The sequence below is a fragment of the Carassius gibelio genome, chromosome A12 (assembly GCF_023724105.1).
Source record: "Carassius gibelio isolate Cgi1373 ecotype wild population from Czech Republic chromosome A12, carGib1.2-hapl.c, whole genome shotgun sequence".
NCBI classification, from domain to species: domain Eukaryota; kingdom Metazoa; phylum Chordata; class Actinopteri; order Cypriniformes; family Cyprinidae; genus Carassius; species Carassius gibelio.
The window spans coordinates 6,707,183-6,729,034 of record NC_068382.1 but is presented as its reverse complement, the minus strand read 5'-3'; the positions used below and the strand labels follow the sequence as shown (position 1 = coordinate 6,729,034).

At 35.9% G+C, this 21,852-nt stretch overlaps 1 protein-coding gene across 1 annotated transcript in view; it reads right to left on the bottom strand.

Moving 5' to 3' along the window:
• LOC128024990 (protocadherin-15-like) overlaps nt 1-21,852 on the bottom strand; it is a 194,818-nt gene that overhangs the window by 148,255 nt on the left and 24,711 nt on the right. Inside the window, exons 3-4 of the mRNA XM_052610923.1 lie at nt 13,525-13,539; nt 13,116-13,181 (exon numbers count right to left, since the gene is read on the bottom strand). Coding sequence (XP_052466883.1) covers nt 13,116-13,181; nt 13,525-13,539 — 81 coding nt within the window. The remainder of the gene's footprint in view (nt 1-13,115; nt 13,182-13,524; nt 13,540-21,852) is intronic.

Genomic DNA, 21,852 nt, shown 5'->3' with positions numbered 1-21,852 from the left:
GAAGAGCATATTCTGATGATGTCTTTTATACTTGTCTGGACCTTGACACTGTTATTTACTTGCCAATCTATGGGACAGTCGCAGACCTCCCGGTTTTCATCCAACATATCTTACATTGTGTTCTGAAGACGAACACAGCTTTTACGGGTTTGGAACATCATGGGGGTAAGTGATAAATGACAAAACTTTCATTTTGGGGTGGAGTATCCCTTTAAGTACATCTTTGTATGTAATTACATAATTACTTCTATTGGTTATAGTGTACTTTTGGGAAACTAAATTTGACATTTAGGATAAATTAAAACATACTTCAATGTCATTTCTCTGAATGATAGAAGCAAACACATATACAGATCTAACTTATTCCAAAGCACACAACAAACAAAAACCGTAGCAGAGCAGCATCCAGGTGTTGTTATGTGGGTTTAATGAGAGCACGTCAACTGCAGCAAGTGATTTAAAGCAGCTGATATCATAAGAACACATTGCATTAACTCCACCGACATTCAGTTCACCACGTAGAGCAAATCACACTCACTTCATCCTTTCATTTCAACAGCTGTAGGACATTATTAATTAAAACTATATCTTACAGGAAATTCCACACTGAGTAGTTGTTTAATATTGCTTGGTTTGTATTGTACAAAATTGTAGACTTTTGTATGAGACTACAACACAGTCATAATTTACAAAGACACATAACAGGGTCTACAAAGCACAAACCTTGAGCATTTTTACTTTTTCCTTTTTCAGAAATGAAATTTCAGAAATGGGGATAAATTGACAAATTGATATCAATTGATATATATATCACACACGTACACACACACACACACACACACACACATTACCGTTAAAAAGTTTGGGATCAGAACGATTTTTAATGTTTTTTAAAGGAGTTTTTTATGCTCATCAAGGCTGCATTTATTTATCTTTTTCATTGCTGCAGACAGTATGTATCCTGTACACTTGAGTGGAAAAATACAAAAGAAAATCACAGTTTGACAACATACTAATGAAGTTCCCCAGCATGCCAATACACCAGAAATGTGTTCTTCTCCAGCGTGTTCTTATCTCCTTCTCAGCATACACTTAAAGCTCTTTCGCACTCTTCCAGGTTGCTCAGAAGCACTTCTCCTCCTGCTATCTCTAAAGCCATGTCTCTCAGCATACGGCCAGATGGTTTTCTATGTCACACCGATGAGTAATGAACATGTTCTTTGTGAGCACCGGGACAATCTCAGGAAGCGGCACGCCATTCCCTCTCTCAACTGTCTCAAACAGTGGTGCGCCCGGTCATGGACGTCCCTTGGCAGCTGGTTTGCAGCAGACCGGGGTCCTTGCAAGCTGGCGACACACCTGTGCAAGCTGGGTGATACTTGACACAGAATGCTGAGTTGTTTGCTCACACGTCAATGTGCGTCTTCCTCCTTTCTTTCAGTGTTCTCACTGTTCTCTACACAGGGTTCAGTTGCATCCATCCAGCTCTATCATTCCCAGCCTGCCCAAGCAACTTCCTGTGTTCTTCTGTACTGCAGTGGTGTAAAGAGACTCTCTGGGCACAGGAAATCTGACATCCTGTGAATGTTTTATCACTCACACAGATAACGGTATAAAAAAGAAATATACTGCACATTTGTTCCCATTACCTCAGCTGAGAGACCAAATGGTAGTTTTAACAGCTATTCTTGCTAAGCAGAGCTGGGCTGTCACCCTGATATTAAAGCCTATGAATATTATTCATACTCAGGGCGTAGGGGTGGCTTCAACGTTGATATGGACATTTAAAAATCAGTCAAACTATACAGTTTTAATCTGATTCACATACTGATTCACAACTGACCAGTTGTTGGTTTTATACTTTTATAAACAGCAAGTATTAAATAAAAAAAGGAATGAATAATAAAAAAAAATTATAGTAATGTAATGAAATTGTAAAATTAAAAGCATTTTTAATGTGTAACTAAATGCTATTAAATTGCATTATTTTAAATGAGAAAGTCAAGAATAAACAGGCAGTTCAAATGATGTTTCTTTTCTTTGTTTCTAGCTTGTTCATCCAAAATGAACTCTCTCACTGTCAGCCGCTCACAAGAAAATGTCAAGTCATGTTAAAATGTCATGTTAAATAAAGCTTAATCGCTAGACGTTAGTAACTAGGTTTTTAGTCATCCTAGTAACCTACCAACCCAGCACACTTAACCCTAATAACTGTTCATTTAATTATTAAAGAAAAGAAAATTCACAATGCTGACAAAAAAAAAAAAAGGAATACCAAAAAGTTGAAATAATTAAAATATCGGGCCAGCATCAGTTGCTATAGCTCATAAACATAACTTCACTAGCTCATTCATCTGCTTGGAACTTGTTATAAACCATTTATCTTTTCAGCTCCAGTTGAAGACTGAATGTGTATTAAGCTTATGTGCATTCACATGTATTATACACCGTTTGTGCCGTGGACTTGTGTGTTGGATGCATGTTAGGTACAATTCACATTCAGAGTTCCTTTCCGTCTCACGCACAGCCGCTAAAATGTCTGCAAAGCTTTCAAACGTATATTCAACCGTAGATGAGCGCGGACGGATGAGCTCACATGTGCAGAACCAAGGGGTGCGTGAGGTGCTACTGTGGCTGTCCGCGAGCCGAAGGTGCGTGGACAGCCAAAATATACTTTGGCCTTTACGCAATCAGCAACCAGCCATTTTTTTGCTTATTACAACTCTCTGTTCTGGACTTGCACAAACTGCGTTGCAATGCAATCATTTTCCAAAATATAATTGAGGCCATGTGAAAATATGAAGTCTGTAAATGCCCATTAACACAGGCCAGAGACGGATGCAAAGAAAAAAAAATATTGTGGCAGGCAGATCACTCACTGTTCATGATGCACGAAGCATTAGAAGAAATTACTCAATATTTATTTGATTTTTTATGTGAATGTATTTCTGAGTGGAGCTGACTGTCTTCTAAAAAGTATACGTGGTATAATTAAATTTTTGCTTCAAATTGGGTTCTTATTAAATCAAATTATGTGTATGATTATTATTATATAAGTAAATGATATGAAATGATATAAATGATATATATTTGAATTATATATTAGGGCTGTGTGATTATTTGAAATTGAATCGCAATCGCGATTTGAGACGTTGCGATATTGCTTATCGCAACATTAGAGTGATAGAGTGAGCGCACCTCCGTTCTCCGCAATCAGCACTGCTCTAACCAACTGCGTAAACGCCCAGCGTTAAAAAAAGGAAAGTGGGACAGTATGTGTGTGTGTGATTATGAAATCTGCAGGGTCGATAGTTAAGAAAAACTTATGTAATATGAGATTACTTGGCTTCGAAATGACAGACACCAAAGAAAAAAGGAAACGTTAATTTACAAGAGCTGTGTCACAACACATATCAAGAGCTCCCTTATCTGTTCTGCTTTCAGTATTTAAGAATAAAAGATATAACCTTATATGTTTTTATTAGTACATGAACGTTATCTTGCACATTTTATCTCCCCAACAGATTCTAATTTTATAGAAGTTTATAATGCATGTTCGCTATTCCCAAATCAGAAGAGCGCACACAAAGCCTGTGTCTCTGAATGCTTCTCATACTCGCTCCTCTCTGCTGCGTCTCACGGAGTAGCTGTTTAAACTTGCCGCACAAACACGCAGCCCGTCTCATAATGTTAGGTTATACTCACAAACGCCTCCACACCGCAGGTCTCCACTAGCACATCTGGCAATGTGTAATACTCTAATAATTGACTAAAGTAATACAGTTCTTTATTTAAACAAAATAAATTAATATTTCCCGTGAAATGCAATAATTTAGTAAATTCTGTAAAAGTAGCAATACAATTATAATATTCCCTCGTAAAAAAAAAAAAAAAAAAAATTAATAAAAAAAATTAATAGAAAAATAGAAGAAAAAAAAAAAACAATCCTAAAAAAGTTGCACGACATTGCTCTTCCAATTCCCAACTTATAACAAAAACATGATTCTCATAACTGACAATTATCATTTTGTTTGTACTTCTCTAACCTCTGGAGATGTGACTGCAAGGCTACATTTCTGAAATAGTAGTAAGCTGCCACATTTGTCTTTTTGTGGAATAAAACATGAAGAAGACAAAACATCCTCCACTTCTTTGCTGGGATGTGAAGTGGAGAAGATGCTAAATAGCCTTGACCCCCAGAGGCAGTTTTCTGTTACCCAGTATGCTAAATAAATAAATACATAAATAAACTCATTGTGCTGGCTCTCATTTGGCTTATTCCTCAAATGCCACACATTCAAAACAAAAAGGAAGGAAAAAATTATATTGATCACACTTTAACCTAACCCATGAGAATATCTTATGGGAAATTCCAGTGGATACAAACCAGTTTAGATTTTTTAATGTGGAATGCATCAGTCTGGTGCAGTTGTTGTTATTATATTATTATTATCATCATTATTTAAGACAGAAATATATTATTGTGATGCAACGGCACCGTAAAATAAATGTAAATAAAAAAATGAATATTTAATAACATATTAATTACTTTGATAGCAGATACAATAATACATATTTCTTAATTTCATCAACTGAAAGCATTAAAGTTTGGAATCCATGTAAATTATAAAATGGAGCCAATCAAACACAACAGAGATCTTTTCTGTTACTGTTATTGTTTTTGGTTCATTATGGAACTGAGGTGGAACAAATTATTATATTATATTATATTATATTATATTATATTATATTATATTATATTATATTATATTATATTATATTATATTATAAACCTTTGTTGTTGACAGAGCAATAGGTATAGGGAATTGGCTTGGCATGACAAATCACTGAATTAAATTTGCAATGAGTTTCTACCAGCTCTTCTTCTAACATGCACAATTCACATACCTACCTGTTTACTCCACCATAGTAATATATTATACAGCTAAATTTTCCTTTCACACAATGCTGCAGCCTAGATATATTGACTTATGGAACAATTTCCCTCTGACAACACCGGCTCACCTATGCCAACAACAGGCTTTATCCTCTAAACCATGCAAGCAGTCTTCAAGAGTTGTTTACCTCTACCATCACTTCAAATCAGACCGAGAGCCTCTGTAACTCAAGACCAAAAAAGATCTCACCTGAAAATTGCATAAGAGCTGTAGCTTCAGATGCATCTTAGACTACAAATGTTACATAACTGTACATATAACAAATGTGTAGTGGAGAAAAGTTGAAATGGAAGATAATCAAGGCTGGGAAACACTGATCTACAGTTTGCATTGACTAATCAATGTATTTCTGGTCAAACAGTACTTTTTCTGATCGAATTGTCAACTAGTAAATATGTGAGGCCATGCACACCATAGTGTTTGTTGGGGGTCAGTGATGAAGTGGTTTTGGGAAAGTCTCTAGCTGCTGAGGTGGGCTTATTTCCCCTATAAACCTATAAATGGCCTGCCGGGCTGTCGTTAGAAGAGATGGATGTTGGGAAGGAGGTGGTCCAGTGCCAAACCATGATCAACACTGGCGGGAAACACCCTAGCTGGGAATAGGGCTGAAACGATGCCTCAGCATAATCGAAAATATGTCAATTTGCAAAGGAATGCATCAATGCGTCTTCAAGACTTACAACTGAATTCTTGTCTAACCCGGATGTATGAACATAACTAAAATTAACAGCTAGTTGTCTGCCCTGTGCTAATCATGATTATTTTACTCACAGAGGTTACTTGAGGTTATTTTACTCACAGAGGTGAAGAAATGAGTTGTGTTCATCCAAATATCCACTGGAGCGGTTATGGATGCTAGACATGTGGCTTAAAATATTCTGCAAGTATTTAAAAGACCTGATGGATAATCTCGCACCTTGATTGGCTTTATTTATTTAATAACACATTGTGATAAAATTTTCTCAGCATTATCGGCATTTTTGATATGGTAACACAGTGTTTTTACCTGAGCTAGAATACATTTCTGACAGCATCTGTTCATTCATTCAGATATGTATTCAAGCAGCTGTTTCAATCTGCCGAATTAACAAAACATTTTAAGTCTTACACCAGTAAGCAAATGCTGACTGTGAACATTTGTATTACTGATAAATGGCTTTTAATTCTTTAATGTTTTAATGTATTTAATTCTTTTAAGGTTTTACAAAGTAACGGAAAGTAACTAATCGAAAAATAAATGGCAGAAGTTGTGGTTCTTCGAAGTTGTGAAATTATTATTCGACCAATAATCGATTAATGAGGAAAAACAACTGCTACATTGTTTTGACTAACTGAAAAATAATCATCAGTTAGTTGTAGCCAGTGAAGACCAGTTTTGGGAGTTAACGCATTACAAGTAACATGAGTTATGTAACCAGATTACTTGTTTACTGTTTACATATACCAAAATTATTTTTTAATTAAAAACAAAGGAACCCAGCCAAGATTTAAAATGTACCACAAAGGTAACGTAACATATCCATAAAATTAACTAATTAGGGAGTAAAGCAAAATTATAATGCATTACTTTTTTAAAGCCACTTTCTTCAACATTGGTGAAGACCTGCTGCATAGTTGATGTTCGAGACAATATTGGACAGTTCACTAGGTCTCAGCTTTAAATACAGAAATGGATTCTGCTCCTAACTCAAAGAATGAGGACAAAACTAATAACTCAATTCAAATGCAGCCTACTAATTGACAGAGTTGGCTCAAGTACCAGGCAAATCTAATCATCAAGCAAGGGTCACTTCGGTCAGTTTTGTGGCTCTAATTGGACGCAGAGAGGATGATCAGGGAGGACATGGAATATTTAACAAGAGCCAGAGGAGAGCATGGTCAGATGAAGATAATGGGTTGATGCAAGGCATTTTGAATGTCGGGATATAAATGGATGCTCTTCAACCCTTCATCCTTGCAGCCAAACAAAAGGTCAGTTTACTCCCCAAAAGCCTCCAACAAACCGACTTCTATCCTGACACCAAGACCCACACTTTTTCCAGCCTATCTTGCCTAGATTCATAGTTTTGCCTCCCAACCATCAATCAAACGTAACCATAATTACTCACCAGTCCAAACTGTCCACCTTTGTCTTCTCCACTATTGTGGACACTCAAAGGGAACTTCAATGCTAAACCAGGTTTGGCTTGGTCAACCACTGAGCCACCAACTTCATCGAGGTCTGACAGTTAATCTATCCTGCAAGCAATGTCCAATCCTCCAGCGTGCACTCAGTCAACATCAGGGTCCCCCAATACATAACATTCACTCTACAAAGAGGAGCGCAAAAACCATAATGAGGTTCTAATGTAATAATGATCAACGTGTAATAGTCTTCAGTGCCTTACACTAATAAATAAGGGTAAAAGGCTCTTTATGTTGTAAGGGAAACAGGTCAAATTAGCTCAAAGGAATCATTTAAGATTTAAAGATTTTTAGGGAATTTGAACAGAATCACTGTTTCACGGCTGATCACTAAGACACCCTGCGATTCACTGAATGTGAATGTGAGTAGTTCCCTTTCAGTCGGTCACTCTCGACGCAAAATTGGATATCGCTTCGGTAGACCAATCTACTTCGAGTGTAAACTAAGCAAGCCAATGCACATTGGCATGCAATTATTGCATCCAGCTGCTGCTGATCACTGCGTGAGTATAAGAAGGCAGCAGGTGCAATGCATATCAGCTTTTCGCTTCGGATCCGAGCGCTAGTATCGTTCTGCTCAACTGTGTCTGCTGTGAACTACGAGTTCAGCATGCTCTCGGAAACTTCTTGTGTTTGGCACTTCAGCGGCGGTCGTTCCTGTGTCGAGTGGATTGCACACTCCAGGCTGCACTACCCCTATCGTGTTGCAACCATCCAATTCTCCTGTGCACCTCAGCACTAAAAGATCATTTCCTAAAGAGCAAATTTCTCTAAAAGAGCTTCACGGGTGCATCTTTGTCAAGACAACGGATCGTCCTTATAAGGATGCCGTTTCACCCCTGCGTTTCTGGGTGCAGTCGTTACCTGGCATCCGGTGATGGTCACGATCGCTGCCTCACGTGTCAGGGCATCGTGAATCGGAGGGAGAGCTGTCTGGTGAAGATTCGGCCACGCTGCCGCACTCCGGGATGGTGGCAAAACCTGAGTCAGATCCAGAGATGGCGCCCAGATGGGTCACCGACGTGGCGTCGAGATTTACCGACTGAAAGGGAATGTCTTGGTTACGTATGGTAACCCTCGTTCCCTGAAGGAGGGAACGGAGACGCCACGTCCCGTCGCCATGGTTGCTGTATCGCTGCTGAGCTGCCAGGTTCCGGCTCGGTTCCTCAGTGAAAACATGGAAATACCTGGAAAACCTGACTTCTTATACTCACGCAGTGATCAGCGGCAGCTGGATGCAGTGATTGCATGCAAATGTGCATTGACTCATTTAGTTTAAACTCAAAGTAGATTGGTCTATCGAAGCGATATCCCATTTTGCAACGGTCTCCGACGTGGCGTCTCCATTCCCTCCTTCAGGGAACGAATGTTACCATATGTATATGTATATGTATTTAACCGAGACGTTTTATACACAGTTCACACATATTTTATTTATAAATTAGTCCTATCAAAGCAACAACATGAGAGATCATTATAATAGTGCTTGAAATTTCACAGGCTAAAATGAGTCATACTTAGGTGTAATACATCTAAATTAAATATTAAAAAATTAAACTGACTTACACCCACACTTATCTGATTTTGAACTTGTTTCGGATTATTTTTGGATTACTTTATTTAAATACATATAAAAAATGTAATTACATAAAAATAATACAATGACTATGCTATGATAAGTATGTTCTTCCAAGAGCCTTTAAAGAACCATTGATTATTCTTACAAAAACATTAAAAAACTGTTTTCCTGATTATTAATATAATTTAAAAATAATAACGTTTGACTGCCAAATGAAATTAATTAACCAACATGCAATACATAAATAAATAAATAAATAAATAAAATCTGAGGAACTCCTTCAAGACTGTTGGAAGACCATTTCAGGTGACTACCTCTTGAAGCTCATCAAGAGAATGCCAAGAGTGTGCAAAGCAGTAATCAAAGCAAAAGGTGGCTACTTTGAAGAACCTAGAATATGACATACTTTCAGTTGTTTCACACTTTTTTGTTATGTATATAATTCCATATATAATTCCACATGTGTTAATTAATAGTTTTGATGCCTTCAGTTTGAATCTACAATTTTCATAGTCATGAAAATAAAGAAAACTCTTTGAATGAAAAGGTGTGTCCAAATATTTGGTCTATACTGTATATATTACATCTATTCGGTCTCAGACCCTGCATAGAAGCACAATGAAATGGAACAGAATGCAGGCTATTCACAAAGTGCATGGTTACATAACAATTTACATTTCAATATGATACAATCATGGAGACAACTCAATGGCCAACAACTAAGAATGTTTACATTGACCAATGATGACAAAATGTGCATACTGAGAACATGCAGCCCTTTGACAGAAAAAATGCCTCTTTCCATTTATTCCCTTTAATGTACTGCAATTACAGCCATTAGTTTAAAAACTCCAAAACTAGTCAACATCTGCAATCATCCAGTCAGTTACTTTATGACTAATTGACCATCTTGACCATCCCGAGTAGATGATGTCTAAAGTGTTCACTTAGTACTTGTCCATGTATTTATATTGTAATTATAAACATGTTTTGTAAAAGTGCAACTAAGTGCTTTAAACAAAAGACAGAAAGAAGGAAAGCGAGAGAAATATCTGTCTCCTCAGAGCAAACATTTTACACATAAAACATTTATCACTATTTCCCTGTGACAACTCTGATTACAGTTTGAGCTTTCCAAAGTTGACACATTTTAGCCGAAATGATGATCCTTTATGAGGCATAGCTTTCAAGGGGTTTTAAAGATAATGTGTGGATCTCAGAGACGGGAGGATGAAATGAGTGAAAATGGAGTATCATCTTTAATTTGAGGTAAAGGCAGCATCTCATTGCATACATTAAGGAGGATAATACTCTTGGATGAATATGATTATTCTTAACTCTAATAATTGCATAGGGATTCACAGCTTTAGGAGAGAAATTGCTAAAGAAGAGATTACTACAAATCCTGCCAACTTATAAAAGCTCTGAAATAAGCCTAAGAGAAGCGATTTTCCTTAATTTGACCAAGCAAACACTTCTCAAACTTCTGGACAAACACTCAACTATTTCATCTATTTCTGCAGTGATGTGGTAATAAAGACAAACAGAGAGAAGAGATTCACTCATACTAAAATCAAATTGTACACTCAGATAATCTCCAAACACTAAAAAACTAAGAAACAATTTCTCAAAATACAGTTAATCCATTGAATCAATATGAAAGTTATTTGTCATATTGAAACTGTTGAAAATACACAACATAGTAAGTTGATCCACATATGACAGCCTCTGAACTTGGTCAATACTAATTATATTATATGATAATCAATACTTATATACATGCACTGGACTAAAAATACATTCATCAGTCATAGCTTCCAAAATGAATTCATCTTGTTAATGCTATAAATTAATTACACCAATAAAAGAATTTCATCATGAACAAGAACATGAACAAGAACATGAACAACGATATCACATTAAACCACAGAAATTCCAAAATGTAATTTCCCCAACATTCAACTTCAAAAAGTGCATTCATCTCTGCCATGTTACATTCATTTAGTTGACTAGTGCTATGTGCTGCACTAACAAAAACTTAAATGGCATTATTAAAAAATACTAACACTGACAAGCTACGTGATATCACATTCATAATCGAATGTGATTCATCTACTGAACGTGATATAGTGTAGCTTGTCACTGATCTATGGCTCTGTGTATTATGTATTATAGTGCGTGGAATGGTGCACTGTGACTGGTGCGGATATATCGCATTCTGCAAAAAAGGGAGACTGGCGCTTGGCGCAGTTTGGAAAAAAAGGGAGAAAACATAACCTAATAACTGCGAATATTGCATTTTGCATTAAATTAAAAATTGACTTTTCAGTACCGACCAGAAACAATACTGATTTTGGAAAACATTTTTATTTTATTTTTTAAAGAGAATTGATCGCATTTTGGAACCAAGCTCTTCATATTCAACACTACTATTATACTACTTTTTTAGTTTTTCTATTTCTAAATTAACATTTAATTCAACGTGTTAATTGCTGATGTTTTGCATAGTGTGACACCCATTTTTAACAATCCAGTCAATTCCTTATTGATCCCACCCTAAGATTTTTTTCTCATTAAATATTCTGCTTAATTTAAAAATACATCAGACTGCAGAAGTAAAATGGGTGCGATATTAAACAAACGGTTCTCTGCATCTGCTTTCTAGAAGTGTTTTCATTTTTATTTATTTATTTTTTGTGGATTTTTTGTGGATAGTGGGTTAACGTGGAAAGTGTTGACTCTCTATCGCACCTGTAAGCTGTTCCAATTATGTTCAAAGGCGAATGCAGCTTCTCCTGAAGCCTTCTTATAGCACCTCAATATTTGAGCACACAGATAAAGAGAGCAGATGAAGAGAGGATAAAATTACAATACTTCAAAGGCCCATCAATGTAGCAGTGTACTGTACACCACCTGTGCACTGGTGAGGTGCGCCATGGGAGGTCTAAGGTAAGTGTGGAGAACAAAAAAATTGCTTTCATCAATGCAACATACACATCGTTTTGTCCAAAATATATTTTCCAACAGATTTGAACAAATCTGTTCACATCCATCACTGTCAGTTAGCACACAAAGAAGGAAATCGCACAGGAGAGCTGCGGCACTTTTGTATGCTGTATTTCAACTATGCTATAAACAAGCTACCCACAGTCAAGTTTAACCACATAAAGACTGCTCTGAGACAGCAATTTACATACTCACAGTACAGTAAGTCATTTGTCATTGAGCACAAAAACGCCTCTTTTAAATGTAAATTCAGATCATTACCATAAAATGACAAGAAAACATATTTTTATACCTATACCTTTATACCAATGCAGTCTGATTCTCAAACAATTGACCCTAATGAATCACGTCATTTTAGTGAATCAGAAATGTACAGCATAACCAGTGTAGTCTGATTCAAACACAAAATACAAAAACAATTATTTTGATCAAGTCCTTCATCTCAAGACCAATCATTTAAATAGACTCAAACTCGGGAGTTACAGTTCAGTCTGTCGAAATCTTCACTAATCTGTCAGAGAAGCTACTGAATCAATATTTAAGTTCTGCATAGTAAAGTATGCTAGTTAGAAATACTGGAAAATAGAGATTGCTTCAAAGCAGTCACAGCATAAACAGTAAAGTACTAAAATCAATGATGCAAACTTCAAAAATGAGTCAAATCCAAATTACACAATTCAAGTCACTATTTGGCTCCAGTCAGCTCAGTATTTGTTCAGTTCAGATGAAATAACTGTGTGAAGTTCATTCATCATAAAACGAGTTCAAATGAGCAATAAGCAGCTCTACTGAAAATAACAGTGCCATTATTTAGCTCAAGTCAGTACAGTGTTGATTTAATTTCAGTTCAATAAGACTATCGACGTTTCATGAATCATGAGTCATAAAATTCAATTCAGCTAAAAAGCAAGTTTACATAAGACATTCACATCATTATTTAGATCAAGTCAGTCCCATATGTTATCAATGAAACTTGAACTGTATATGCAAATGAATCATAAATGAATCAAACTATATCAAAAGCTTCTGAAATAGAACCCTCCACAACCAAACATCGCATGATTGGGAATTGCAACATGCAAATTGTGTTCAGCAAATATTTTAAGGACATGTTTATGCCATTACTTGATTGGTGGAAGTGAATCAGCATCAAAACAACAAAAACCTCGGCAGTAAATGAACAGGAAACAATACATTTTTGTGTGAAATGTCCATCTCAGATTCTTAAACAGTTAATCTGAGCTAAACCAAAAATTGGCAGACTTGAACAGACATGATTTAACTTAAGTGCTGTTCTGAATTCTGTCCATACTCTTTCAAAACGACTGTCCTTCATTTTAGTTTAATGAAGTGCAGAAAAAAAAAAGAAATGAACAATGTAAACCTACCATTAGGACTCTCCTCATCTATGGCTACAATGGTTGCAGGTGGGCCTGTTCTGGAGAGCTTGCACTCTGTAAAACAAGGACACAGAATGGATGACAAAAAGAAAAAAAAAAAAAAAAAGAGACATAAGAATTTCTTGAAGTCTAGACAGCAGTTTTCAATCATAGTAAACAAGACCTTTCAATTTCAGCTGACATTAAGTCACACAAACTGCACATAAAAATGGATCTACGCGTACTGTAACCTGTCCACTACCGGGACCGGGGGACCACAAGTCAAAGAGAGTTTTATAAAATGACTTCTTTATGTGTACAGAGAGAGCTGTTACGCTGTGAAGGGTTAATAGAGTTGCACTCTCATGCACGATGAGAGAACAAAAGAGAAACAGAAAGATAAGATACATTGTCTTACCCTCATACTGCCAGTCTGGAGTCATTGATAGTGTCATCGACAGAGTTCAGGAGAACGATGGAGTGACAGAGAGGTGGGGAGAGACAGAAGAAAAAAAGAAGCACAAAATCAAATTTTCCTCCAATGCTTGAAAGATAAGACAGAGAAAATAACCAAAGACAAAGAGACATATACATGGAGAAATTCAGAAGACAAGCAGTGCTACTAGCAAGTGGTGTTCACTCCAGAACATTTACTTTCTGGTGGTCCTCAAGATGACCATGATTTTGCAAAACAGGAAATGTTGCTGGAAGAACAACATGTTCCGGTCAAACGAATAAAGTTCTAGGTCTATCTTTAACCATTAACTACCATTAAATGGGAAACGATCAGTTACCCTAACTTAACCCTGAAAACTGACTATTTGAAAAAAGAAATATATATATATTTTTTTTTATAACAAAAAATATACATAAGTGATTTGAGACTGGGTTTGTGGCCCAGACTCACATATTTTCAAAACATTCAATCCCTATTCCCAATGGTTGTAAATTATTTTAGTCCAATACCACCAAAAATGTTGATCTATGAAGGTCCTACTTGGCAAAATCATAGTTAGAAAGTAACCGGACATCAAAGTGTCTATGATTTTGCCAATTAAGACAAAATGTACCCATATCTATATCTTTTTGTTTGTTTGTTTGTTTGTCCTGGTATAGCCCTCCTGGCAATCAAACATATCTATAAACAGTACATGCCTTTACTTAATTTAAGGCAAAAAAAATGTATGGATATTATGATCATTTAGAAATGCTAACCTCAGCTCTAACCCTCTCAATTCCAGTCCTCGTGACCCCCTGCTCTGCATATTTTCTCTGCCTACACAAGCTCGTTAGAAGAGAGCTCCATGAACGAGCTGTGTTTCAATTGACACAGTCCCTACACAGTGTTCTTTGCTCTCTATCCTCTGAGCATGGGAAATCTGTTGAAGTTTACCTCACTCCGGAACATTCATTCACTGATTTGCACTACGCCACTGCCTGCAGCGTCTTCACACACAGACGAAACTTACTAGAGAATTGTAAAGAGTAACACAATATACCTTTGTAAATAAATACAATTTCAATTCACATCTTGTACACTTTAATGCCCTCTGAATGGAACACATACAGTCCCTTTGAACTAGAATCATGGCAGAATATCCTGTGAATATCCACTTCGCAGGGTCGAATAGAACAAATGTCTGAAGTAATTAAAGAAACGTACAAAATGTTCAGAGCGGGGGATCACGAGAACTGGAATTGAGAACGTTGACGAGGACCACAAACATATCCTTAACCATTTCAGTCTACAAGCAAAGCAAAATGATAACAATGCTTTTCAAAACTTGATGAAAATCAACTGGATGAAAATATACACCTATTCCAAACCCTAAACTTAACCATTTACTCTAAAGTCAAATGACCGATTGATAAAAAGTTCTTCACACCCCAATCCCAAATTGGTTAAGGTAATTTTGTTTCAGGACCAACAAAGATAATGATCCTAAACAAGTCCCATTTGTCGAAACCAGTGTAAGTGGAACCCAAAACAGTTTGAGTCTGATGCAATTTCTACATCAAAAGAACAACATGAATATAATTATTCCTGACAGTAGTGATTGCATTTTTCAGAGCCATAACCTTTCCATTAGCAAAGGTTCTTTAGACACATATAATCTTGATTTTACATGAAAAACCTTCAAATCTAGTACTGTCTACTTTTACATTTCACTGTCAAAAGAAGTAGCAAAACATTAACCAAGAAAGAACTGAGAGTTTTTAAGGTATCTACTAAATCCAAAATCTAATTGTCAGAGTTCTTCTAATTGTCAGAGTTTTCCTTTGTGCCCACTGGTGAACACAACCCAGTTAATACTTGTTTTAGCTTTTGCGTAGACCTGCATTTTGCACTCTATTTTACCCCAGCATTGCAGGAACTGACTATCTGCTCTCTTGATTTACACTGGCAAGCAATGAGACATTGAACACGCTGCAGTCCTTGAGTGACTGATTTGATTAACATGCTCCTTCACGGTAGGCAAGACGAGATCTACGACTGCCAGCGGTTGCTGTTGTTAGCAGGAGGAATCTGGTCTCAGCCCGCTGGCTTTTCTCCGCCCGTCTCTCCTCCCTGCGCACCTTTATCCTAAATTTAATGGCCAGTTATGAGAAGACGACAGTAGAATATAAATCATACCAAATCGACACCATGAATTCTGCAACACAGATCAGTGATTATGAACAAAGTGGGATTTCTTTGAGGGTGCTACACAAAACGAGGACAAGTAGGAGATTAATTGTCCCGTTACACAAGGGTTAATAGTTTGAAGAGCAAATGAAGGTCAAGTCTACAGTAAAAGTTCCCCGGATCATTTTTTTTTTTTGTGTGTGTTGCGATGACGACCGTTTGCATCTTTGTTTGCGTCTCCAAAGCACGTTTCTGGCCTGCCACTCATGAATTAGAGATTGATAGCATTTGTGTGGCTTTACGTAACATCAGAAGTGCTGACACATTAAACCGAGGCAAGTCTTAGCAACTAGGACTATGATGGTGAGCAGGGTATCAAAGGAAAGACCAACTATCTTGTGTTGCCATTAAAGTTTCATGGCTGTGGGGCCCCTTTTTATATTGAGCAAAGGAAAACCACGACTCAGGCAGAAGCTTAGTTATTACCATTGATGAACTTGAAACAAATGGTGTTCCAAATAGCACCCTAGGCCACAAAAAAATAAGGGCAATAAGCTTTTATCTTCTTAGTTCTTTTAGCCTAGAGGTGACCTAAATTTCTCTCTTCTTCAATCAAAAGTTAAAATAGTCATAATTTACTCTACAAAATTCAGGTTTGGAACAACAAGAATGTCTTTCTTTTATTGACCACAAAATGAGATTGTCAGGATGTTTTCAAAGCTCTTTTTCATACAATAAAAGAGAAAGATGACCTAGGATGACCTTACGTAACCCATTGTCCATTGACAGACTCCCAAGCGTTATCTAAATATCTAAATCTACAACAATGTAAAAAAAGAATAATAATACACACACACACACACACACACACACACACACACACATATATATGTATGTATATATATATATATATATATATATATATATATATATATACACATACATATATATATATATATATATGTGTGTGTGTGTGTGTGTGTGTGTGTGAGAGTGTGTGAGTGTGTGTGTGTAAAAGCTTAAATGTATTTTATTTAATCTACATTATATTTCAGCAATATTTTTAATTTACATTCAGTTCAAATGCCCCTATTTTGCCATTTTGAATATTGTCTTTCATACAGTGTGTAACGTAGCAGTATGTAAATGTAAATGATCTGCAAAGTTTTAATGCAAAAAGTGCATGATATTAAAAAGAAGATATTAGAAAGTTTTTGTCTCCCAAAAGTCAAAAAGGAATTTGATTCCCACTCTGTCAAGGGCTAACACATTTGCATAATGCCCAGCTAAATTTAATGTTGGCTGGCCACGAACAACTTGACACCACCCTCAAACACTGTAGCTCTGTGTGGTAAACTTCATGTCGAGAAGACGCTGTGAAAGTAAATTCATTTTATTTTCACTTCCAAATGATGAGACTGCAAAGAGTCAAAACATTTTTTTTTCACTGTACCTAAGCAATACAACCCCAATATTTATTTATGTATTATTATTTTTTTATTTTTGTGTGTGTTTGTATTTTACTGATGACTGCTTCTCTAATCTTGAGTAGTTCAATGTGGGATTCACAAAATGCTTACTCTTGAAAGATGGCTTAGTACCCAATTAATTTAAACCAGCTGACTCCACTGAATCGCAAACTGTAAGTATAAGAAATAGTGATTTAATGATTCACCGTGAGCCAGTTAAAAATGGGAAAAATTATGTTCTGATGTTAAATGAATCATGATACATTTGGGGGTTGGAGTTTATGTATCTTGAATGTATCTTTGAGGGGATATTTTCTTTTCATCTCGTCTTTGTATAATTTCTATTAAAGCAGTGTTCATGAGTGCTGTGCTGCTTTGTTTAAAGCGGTAACCAAGGAAACGCTGCATCGCTGCTGTTCCATAAGTGCCACCTGCTGTCAGAGAGTGAATCTGCGTCTCATTTAGAGCTTCTGCTCTGTTTTGTGCAGATATTTTATGTAGTATAGTTTCACAAAACTAAAGTCAGAGCATTCTGTTTTTGTTTTAAAATGTTTATTATGTTATATTTAATTTAGATTTTTAAAAAACTGCCCATGCTGCATGTGTTCAGCATCTTTGTTTGGATTGTGATTCAAATGCAGTGGTTGCCTTTCATTTTGAATGGAAAGAGCACAGTTAGCCTTTCTTTATTAGAAGTCTGTATTATATTTATATTTTTGTCTAATTTTGTTTAGCTTTAGGGTTTGTTGTAAAACTTCAATGTAGCTTTGTTATTTGACATATTTTCGTATGTGCAGCATTTGGATCAAGCAATAATAAATGGACACCTTTTCATTTATAATTTGTCTTAAATATTATTTTGTTTAGAAAAACAATTTGAGAAAAAATCGAATTGTGAAATCAGTATTGTGAATCGAATGGTGAGTTGAGTGAATCGTTACATCCCTAATGATAAATTATATTTACAGGTTAAGTTATATTTTCTATTGAGCATTAGAAATACAGAACTATGGCAATGGGTGTATCATTTCCAACATGCATTGAATGTTTTAATCCAATCAAAACAGACTGGGCCACCTGACCAATAAGAGCAGGGTAGGCTCAGGGAAAGGAGGATTTGATAGAGAATGAATCTTAGAACCGCTTTGAATGAATCGTTTGAGAATCGATTGAAAATGAGGTGATATTAAATGCATATTTTGACACTGAATGCATGTAAACCTATTTTTGGGACTCCAAAAACAATATTAGGAAGTTAAAAATGGCACAATAGGGGCACTTTATATATTTTAGGTTAAACTTGATGTACTAAAATAATTAAAATAAAATGAATAGAATCTGAAAAAATAAATGTAAAAAAAAAAAAAAAGTAATTCTTTAAAAGTATGACACCAGGTTTCAGAGCAAATAAAGGGTGTTAAAGTGAGATGCTGTGGGTTGGTCTAACGAATGCCTTAGATAAGATAACACACCTCTGAAAGCTCGGAGAGGAGCCAATGGGAGTAATCACAGAAGAAATCAATACTCAGCAACAAGCCAGCACACAGGAAGGAATCACTCTCAAAATAGCCACAAATCCAGAGCATGAACATTACAAAAATGTTGTTTCCCTACTAAGGTTTATCCAAAAATCCAAACATTTTCAACCTCTGATTTGTTCTCTAAAGATTGCCTGGGAACTGAGTTATATTTCCATTTAAATAATGTATTTTCTTTTATTGTATTTATTTTTGCTTTAATCAGTACGAATATACACAAAATCTACTTCAATATCTAAACTAAACCATATTCTCCATTCCTCCATTCTGCTGAATAAAATGTAAATAATCATTATTACATAAACACATGCATGACGCCTAACAGCTTCCATGAAGCATCTGAGACTGCTCTGATCTGACAGCTTCGTAGTAATTACTGAAGCTGTGATTACAGTCCTTATCTCTTTTTTGATTCAATCATCCCGTTGATGATCATACATGTTACGTGACACCCCCTGGGTAGAATGGTTTTTAATGACGGGAATGGTTTTCTTTGAAGAAAAATCTTAGAAGCTAACATGAGAAGCTAACATGATACTCTAATTACTGTACATCTAGCTCGGATAGCATGCACTGCAACTGATTGATTTTAACAACAATTTTATTTGTATTTTTTTTTTTGGGGGGGGGGGGGTAAACTGCTTTTGCAAAACAAAAAAAAAACAAAAAAAATGCATACCAAAACAGTTTCAATTTTAAATAATATTGTGATTTTAAATAATAAAAAAATATTGTATAGTGCTCTTTTTCAAATTAGTTCAGACCAATCAGGTCTGGGCTATATGGCCAAAAAATTATAAAAATAATAAATGAGAATAATCATAATCATATTAATCACTAACATGAAAAAATATATAATGTATATTTAGCACAGTTTGTACTGCAATATTAATAATATAAAAATGTATGTCTCTTAGAAGTGCACAATAAAATAAAAATTGCAACAAACTCATTTTTTTGTAGTATGAAATGTAATTCATCTGTCTGTTTGAGTTTTATTTAAATTAACCATTGATCTTCCATAGTAGCATACATTAAGATCAGTGTACAGTTCAAAACACACATATAGCACCCCAATACCATGGTTAAAATTTAACTATCAAAAAAATACACTTATATACCGTAATTCCTTAAATAAAAACCGGTAGTCAAATAAAAGCTAGGCCTCTTATAGTGGCCAGGAGGGTGGTCAACACGGACAAATAAAGGCCGGGGGAAAATTTGTAGATTGAAAACCTTTCTGACTGCCTTGTTATGCACAGAGTTTCTCCTGTTTGTCAGCACTGTTTCATCTGGCTTTAAACTAGTTTAAATTACAGAGTAATTTGTGTTCTCTGAATTCAAGCACTTCATGCTGTTAACAGCGCTGTTTAGTGCTTGCGTGATCGAGACTTATCAGCAAGTAAACTCATCTGCTCTAGTAAGTTTGCACTGCAATGCTGTTTGAACTCTAAGCAGAGCAGATAAATGCTCTGTGTGGTGCGCTTCAAATGAGTAGTGCTGTTTCCTTCCTTTTGGCGCATAAACATTATAAAAACATTAACTGAACTACTGTATTTTGTAATTCTTTAAGTGGGCAGTCTTACAGTATATTTACAGTTTTTCTCTGTCACTTTGGTGCATTTCTCAGATCAGAAATAAAATTCTCAAAACTTGGCCTACTTGTTCAACCTCCACATCATCTAGTCACTTGTGCACATCATAAAAGCAGTTTCTCATTCTTTTGAACAAGTTGCGATTGCTTTGGTATTCATGCAATTGATTATGTATATTTTTCTGTGGTTTCCTACATCATCAGTTGCTAATGTCATGTTGCTCCAAATGTATTATGTAGTTTTCTTTACAATAGTCTTACCCCATCTACCCTAACATTCCCCCAACATCTAGTCATTAGTTGACCGTACAAGTCATTAAATGCAAAATGGTTGATCTAGTTTTCATAAACTGTCAAAGCATTTTTTCTACACATTTCTATTAGACTTTTTTTAAATTTGCCATGAATTGTGGAGGTGAATCTTGACTTTCACTAATGAAGAGAAATGTAGATCATGTCAACGATAAACCAGTTCTCTGAAAAAGCTCAAAGGTGAATCTCATGAAACTTTCATTGGAAAGCATAGACAGAGGACACCACACTAGTTACGACTTTGACATTCGATGAACATCCAGGAAATGATCAGGATCAACAGCTAAGGATGCATGGTGTAAAGGTACAGAGGAAAACCAGATGATAGGGCAGAAGGGGCCAAGGACATAGGCACATATCAGATGAAATAAAGGCCACTGTGGACCATGCTGTCAATCATGGCCTTACAATGGCTGAGGTGGGTTTCCTGTGTTTGCCTTTGTAATTTCGTATTTTCACCTTTGTGCCCATATTTATTTTTTCTTTTCTATATCAAAATAATGTTGAAATGTGTTTTTTAAGGGTAACTGGGAATCCTATCCAGTCTCTTTCAATCAATGCACTACTTACATACAGTAGTGTGTAAATGTGTACTTTTAACATGGATATATAGCATGCATAAGAAGTGCAATAACTGTCATCCTAACTGTTGCCATAGTTAATGTCAGGTTATTATGCACTGTTGTATCTTGTTTGGGAACAATGACACAATGACTTTTAATTCTGATGGCACTAATATGTTCATTGGAATAATCGTGAGAGATGAACTAAAGATTTTGAGTAAGTTGAGTAAGTAAGAACCAAAGTGACTGAGAAAAACTGTAATTGACATTTAAGTGGTTGTGTAATCAGATTAATTCACTAAATGTTTCACAATTTATATTCTCTTTTTAATAATTGACAAGCATTAGGATATGCAAATACTGTCATCAGACCACTTGCGGCATTTTTTAAATAGACAGACAGACAGACAGACAAATAAGACAGAAAGACAGGCAGACAGACAGACAGACAGACAGACAGACAGACAGATAGATAGATAGATAGATAGATAGATAGCATTTTCTAAAAGTGGCCCCAGAGCTGTGGAATTTGAGTCTCTCTGGTATATGGTTTTACTGCCCCATGGTTTCTGAAGAATCTCTAGAACAATAAAAGGACAGTGCAATCCGGGAATGACATCCACATCAACACATTGCAGCACATG